This window comes from Populus trichocarpa, chromosome 2 (assembly GCF_000002775.5).
Source record: "Populus trichocarpa isolate Nisqually-1 chromosome 2, P.trichocarpa_v4.1, whole genome shotgun sequence".
NCBI classification, from domain to species: domain Eukaryota; kingdom Viridiplantae; phylum Streptophyta; class Magnoliopsida; order Malpighiales; family Salicaceae; genus Populus; species Populus trichocarpa.
The window spans coordinates 3,361,013-3,367,012 of NC_037286.2; the positions used below are offsets into that span (position 1 = coordinate 3,361,013).

A 6,000-nucleotide genomic window follows, 5' to 3' on the forward strand; every position below is an offset into this window, starting at 1 on the left:
CTTTAGAAGACATAGAATTAGAAGAAATAAAAAGCCTCGGATTAGCACAATTGCCTTGTTTCTGAGCCTCAAAATTACCATGGCAGACCAGCACATGGACCGGTAAAAAGCAGCAAACAGGGTTTTTTCCAGGAGATACATTGCTTCCAAAGCTAAACCCTATACATAAAATCTCCCAAACCCAAAAAAAGCACACATAAATTAAACTTAAACAAACTCTTTTTATCTCTGTTTCTTCCGGTAACTAACTCTTTAATGTGAACAGAACACCAAATGTAGGAATTGGTACTGCCTTGGGTACATCATACATGTTAGAACAAATCAAACCCAACTTTACTGATCGAAGGCATGAAGAGTAGCTCCTTGCTGTTAATGCACAAAAACAGAAGCAACATATTTTATTTTTTTTTGGGTGTGACTTGGGTACTAGTAATGTGAGCAGGTGACTGAGTATAACTGGCTCTTGCCTTCACGTCCCAAAACCAGAAGCTTAATTGGCTGGTCCTCGAGTGTTTTTGGGGTCAGTAAAAAAAGATTAAAAAAGGCTAGAGAGGGAGGGGGTCTTAAGTCTTAACTCCCTAAAACACCTTACACTTTATTCTCTCTTCAAGATCGATGCTTTGCCTGTCTACCCAGAATAACGAGTTTTTTTTTTTTTTTGCTTGTTACATTGAAGAGAAAAAACACTATATTTCTATCTCTGTCTCTCCCTACTCTCTACATTGTCTTGTTATACTATCAGAATCTCATAGTCTTTCTTCTACGCATCACTTCTCTCTTTCTCTTTCTCTCTCTTTCCTTGTTTCTTCTGTTGGTCGTTTCTGTTTTAATTGCTTCTCCTTCTCCTTCAGTTTCTATTTCTTTTCCTCTGGGGCTTGACATAGAAGAGAAAACTGGATTCTTATTCACTTTTGTGTATAAGATGCAGAGGAGCTGGGGCTTTTCTTGTTGACTCTTATGTTGTTTTCTCTTCATTAACCGAAGGAACAGAGCGTTGCCCTTTTTTCTCTTCTTCTCCTTTAAGAAATCACTGAACTTCTGTCTTTATTTGAAAAACAAGAGCTTGGACTTGTTCTTGGATTGTTCGAGAAAAATAAAATCTTGTTTCAAGATTCTTTGAATTTCTTGAGATTTTATTTTTTTCAACGTATACATTTTGTTCTACGCAAACCCAGAAATATAAAGCCACGGTTTAACAAAGAGGGACTTAAATTTTGCCGGTGTAGCAATATAATCTGGAGAGCTATATGAATTTGTGAAACAATGAGAGATGAGAACCCGAAAAAGAGCAAGGTTTGTGAAAATGCCAATAAGAAAATCCTTGAATCTTTTTCAATGCATTTATGCTCTCTCTAATTGCCAACTTTGTGTGTGTGTTATTGGTGAAGCTTTCATGGCCTAAGACACTGGTCAAGAAGTGGTTCAATATCAAGAGCAAAGCTGAGGAATTTCAAGCTGATGATGTCCTTTATGGAGGTGATTATTGGTCTTTTATCTTATTATTGGATTTGGGGAATCTTGGCCCTTTCTGTCCAAGAAACTTGTTACTGAGTTGGATTTGGATTCTTCTAGACCCTGAATACTTAGCATTATTTCTATTCCTGCATCACTATCTGTTTTTTGCAATAAAAATGTTTTTGGATTAATGGGGTCCTGCTATTTCCATCTGCAGTTCAAGATCTGCCAATTTGTTCCTTTCCTCTACGAATTTCAAAAATGTTTTGGTTTTCTTCATATTAAAGAGTATTCATTTTTTGTGCTGTTTGAATATGTTTGATTGATGCATTTGGCAGTGGAAAGAGCACAGCTTTAACTACTTTATTGCATTTCTTTTTCAGGTGGTGGTGAGGATTGGAGGCGCAGCTTCTCAGAGAGAGAAGCATGCACCATCAAGAAAAGCAAAACAGGTTCAGTATCAGAAACCTCCCAGTATTGGTCTGGACCACGGCACTCTTTTAACTTCCAAAGTTTTGATTAAAGGAATAATGATAATTACTAGTGTGTTGTACCTTTTCATTTATCTTGCCCCTTTGTTTTTTCAAAAATTCTTCTCAAACCCACTCACTTTGAAGCGCAGAGAGATCGTCCAAGAGGCACTCTGATCGAGTTCAGCGAAGCAAAATAGACCTTGATGCTGCACAAGTTACAGATGTGAACCAATATAGGTATGGCCAATTCTTAACCATGGTGTTGCCTTGATTTGATTCCTGCTAGGATTTGGTTTTTATTGTGTTTCAATTACCATTGAGTGCAGGATATTTGTAGCAACATGGAATGTAGCTGGAAAATCTCCTCCAAGTCATTTGAACCTTGAGGATTGGCTTCACACTTCACCCCCTGCTGATATTTATGTTCTTGGGTTTGTAAAATAACCAATTCTTTTTTGTCCCATCTATTTAAGGCAACCAGCTTTGTTGTAACACTAAGCTAATCTATTTGATCTCACCGGTTCCAGGTTTCAAGAAATTGTGCCTTTGAATGCTGGAAATGTTTTGGGCACAGAAGACAATGGACCGGCCAAAAAATGGCTAGCTCTTATTAGAAAAACTCTAAATAGTCTTCCTGGCACCAGTTGTGGTTACCATACTCCTTCACCAATCTCTGATCCCATTGTAGAATTGGATGCAGACTTTGAGGGATCAACGAGGCAGAAAGCCTCATCATTCTTCCATCGCCGTTCCTTTCAGTCCCTGAGCCGCAGCATGAGAATGGATGGTGACATGGAGATGGCACAACCTAGACTTGATCGACGTTTTAGTGTCTGTGACAGGGTTATCTTTGGGAATAGACCAAGTGATTATGATCCTAATTTCAAATGGGGTTCCTCTGATGATGAGAACGGACCAGGGGATTCACCAGGTGCTACTCAATACGCACCTATTGAGTACAGTGGATCCTTGTCAATGGAGGATAGAGAAAGACAAACAGGTCAGTCAAGATACTGTTTGGTGGCCAGTAAACAAATGGTTGGGATATTTCTAACAGTATGGGTAAAGAGCGATCTCAGAGATGACATTCGCAACCTCAAAGTGTCTTGTGTGGGCAGAGGATTGATGGGATATCTTGGAAACAAGGTACATTTTCCTTCCTATGAATTTGAGAGCAAAATTGTGATGAACTAGGGGGCAAAAAAACATTCTTATTCTCTCGGGGTTTTCCAGGGCTCAATTTCAATTAGCATGTCATTGCACCAAACAAGCTTTTGCTTCATCTGTAGTCATTTGACATCTGGGCAGAAGGAGGGAGACGAGCTGCGAAGAAACTCTGACGTTATGGAGATCCTTAGGAAGACTAGGTTTCCTAGAGTTCATGATAGGGGAGACAAATACTCCCCTCAAACAATTTTAGAGCATGAGTAAGGCATTTTCTAAGACATTTCCTCTTTATTTTTTATCCAATAAACATACCGTGTCTCAATCTTCTTTGTCTTGGCAGTCGAATTATTTGGGTAGGTGATTTGAATTACCGGGTTGCCTTGTCTTATTATGCTGTGAAAACGCTTGTTGAGATGCACAACTGGAGAGCATTGTTAGAGAATGACCAGGCATGCACCTAAAATCTTAGATATTCTTCTGATGCATATACAATTATGTGCTGTTTTATTCCCTACTTGGAAAGGGTTTTGTGGTTCTTCGATGAGAGCTGCGCAATCTAACCACATTTGATAATTCTTACTTTTCAGCTTCGGATAGAGCAGAGACGAGGGCGGGTCTTTGATGGATGGAGTGAAGGGAGGATTTATTTCCCTCCTACATACAAGTATTCCAATAACTCAGATAGATATGCAGGGGATGATAGGCACCTAAAGGAGAAACGTAGAACTCCTGCATGGTAATCTCCATTTCCCCCCTCTTCTTCAGAATATGGAAAAAAAGGGGAGAGAATTTTCATTCAGAGAAAATTGTGAAAAGACTTTATTTTTTGGTACGGAGAAAATTTAAACAAACTGTGTAACATCTTTATGGGACTATGTGAATGGAATATGCTTGAGTTTCATGACATACAAATAATCTGGCTATATACAAATGTAGGTGTGATCGTATACTGTGGTATGGAAAGGGCCTCCATCAGTTATCTTATGTACGTGGGGAGTCAAGGTTCTCAGATCACAGACCAGTTTATGGTGTATTTTTGGCTGAGGTTGAATCTATAAATCGTGGCCGAATCAAGAGAAGCACGAGTTGTTCCAATTCTAGAATTGAGGTAGAAGAGCTGTTGCCATACTCACATGGATACACCGAACTCAGTTTCTTTTGAGGATGGATACGCAAATCACCAACATTGCTTGCTAGTGTGTTCAAGTAAAACAGGGTTGACTGCACTGTGTCCCAGGTAACCTGACACAACCAATTGGTATCTAGCTTATTCTCGCAGATTCACCTTCTTTTTTTGCTGGGCTGCGTGTTCATACTAGCTAGATGTTTGTATAACCTTAATGATGTCCTCAGTTAGCCAGGTAAGTTCTTGTCATATATGTTGTCATAATTTCTTGTCTTGTCCTCATGAAAAGAATGCAAAGCTTCTGATATTAACTTGAAAACGCGTGATTATTAGGGGACTCTATGCCATCTTCCTATTTACAACTTTGAAGTATTAAAGTTAGCGTCTCTAGCTAGGGAAAACTGAATGCTGATATTTTTCCTATAAAAATATGGATTAGTTGAACTCAACCAAGATGAATAGAGTATATACCGTGCATAACTTTTTAAAGCACTTTTGCAGACCTTGTCTTCTTTTGGACTACAGTTTTTGGTTGAAAACGCCCTCTTGCTTCTTGTTATTCTTATTAATGATTCGGTCTCTTATTTTGCTGTAGGTGGGCGCTGCTCTACTATTTGACTCCACCTCAGCAGTGATGGAGACATTTTGTTGCCTACAACCCAAATGGAGGTTGGTCCTTCACTTTGAGTTTGATTATACTTCTTGTTCCTCAACTTATTAGTCTAATTCTCTGCATGCCTTTTTCCTCATGTCAATAGGCGCGAATTTTGTATATATTGTCGAAAACCTCCATCACCACTAAATGTCCTAATTGGAAAATGCAACCATTGCTAGCTCAAAACAATATATTGTGCTTCTTATCATATTATAAGGTAAACAAAAGCTAATCTGTTAATGATTTGGTACTCTATTTTATTAATATTTTGTACACCACCCAGACTTTGAACTTCAAAATAGAACTAGAAACATCTCGAGTACTTGAGTAATTTTTCCTTGCAATTTTTGCAGGAGCACAGAGCACTTGCTGTGTCCAGGAGCTGTTTAGAGGTCTAATTTGCTGACAATTCTTTAATTAAAAAGAAAAGAGAGCATAAATGAAATCAAGGGAAATATCTGACACCAAAAGAAGATAGGAGAATGAACAGTCGTTTGTTAATGTTTTTTTTTTTTTTTAATCTTTCCATCTTGCTTTCTATACTACTTCGGAGAGATGGTAAAAAGAAGTGGGAATGTGATGCATACTCATTGCAAATGTGCTAAGAAGAGAGGTATAACTTCCGAGTTATATGAAGCTTCCTTTTCTGTTGCTGCTAATGATTTTACTGAAAAAGAAAAGTAACTCGCTCTGATCATCTCATTGTTACTTTATCTTTCCCCTCATCACTAGCTGAAAATTAAACAGGACAATGAAATGAAAGAGAGTAGAAAAGCACAGGCTTTGTGCTTTCTTATAAGCATGTCAGGTTGGTTATCAGTAAGTCATCATCATGTACGCAGGTTTTAACTTTACTATTGTCTCCGGTCACTATTTCTCTTTCAAGAAGTGCTGCAAAGCTTTTCTGTGGACAAAATCGCCCCTGTCAATCCCCAACATGAGAGTGCAAATAAGTAGTGGTACTCCCTTCTCCCTGTCTTACTTTGTATGGACAGTATTGCCCCTATCAATCTCCAACACGACAAGGCTAACAAGCAGTGCTCCCTGTTTTGCTTTCAAGAGCTTATGCTCTAGCTATAGGTGTAGTAGTCACTTGGAAGTGGGGGATGCATCTTACTCAAGTT

The 6,000-nt window shown here is 38.6% G+C and overlaps 1 protein-coding gene across 5 annotated transcripts; it reads left to right on the top strand.

The window, feature by feature from the left end:
• The first annotated feature begins 469 nt into the window (after positions 1 to 469).
• Positions 470 to 5,578, top strand: LOC7480022 (type I inositol polyphosphate 5-phosphatase 4). Of its 5 annotated transcripts, none has more exons than XM_052450300.1 (13): positions 472 to 1,293; positions 1,389 to 1,476; positions 1,839 to 1,907; positions 2,078 to 2,165; positions 2,255 to 2,359; positions 2,456 to 3,074; positions 3,240 to 3,355; positions 3,436 to 3,544; positions 3,683 to 3,831; positions 4,032 to 4,332; positions 4,817 to 4,890; positions 4,980 to 5,093; positions 5,230 to 5,578. In XM_052450300.1, the coding sequence occupies exons 1-10, from the start codon at positions 1,264 to 1,266 to the stop codon at positions 4,255 to 4,257; spliced, it is 1,599 nt and encodes a 532-aa protein (XP_052306260.1). In that variant the 5' UTR covers positions 472 to 1,263; the 3' UTR covers positions 4,258 to 4,332; positions 4,817 to 4,890; positions 4,980 to 5,093; positions 5,230 to 5,578. The 5 variants fall into 5 exon arrangements, with proteins under 5 accessions (XP_052306261.1, XP_052306260.1, XP_024450766.1 ...); XM_024594998.2 differs by having other exon boundaries at positions 473 to 1,293; positions 3,237 to 3,355; XM_024594996.2 differs by having other exon boundaries at positions 474 to 1,293; positions 3,162 to 3,355.
• Positions 5,579 to 6,000: the final 422 nt, after the last annotated feature.

Coding starts and splice junctions, on each gene's coding strand:
- LOC7480022 (XM_024594996.2), top strand. CDS start 1,264: ATGAGAGATGAGAACCCGAAAAAGAGCAAG. Junction 1,294..1,388: donor AGAACCCGAAAAAGAGCAAG/GTTTGTGAAAAT, acceptor TTATTGGTGAAG/CTTTCATGGCCTAAGACACT. Junction 2,166..2,254: donor ACAGATGTGAACCAATATAG/GTATGGCCAATT, acceptor CATTGAGTGCAG/GATATTTGTAGCAACATGGA.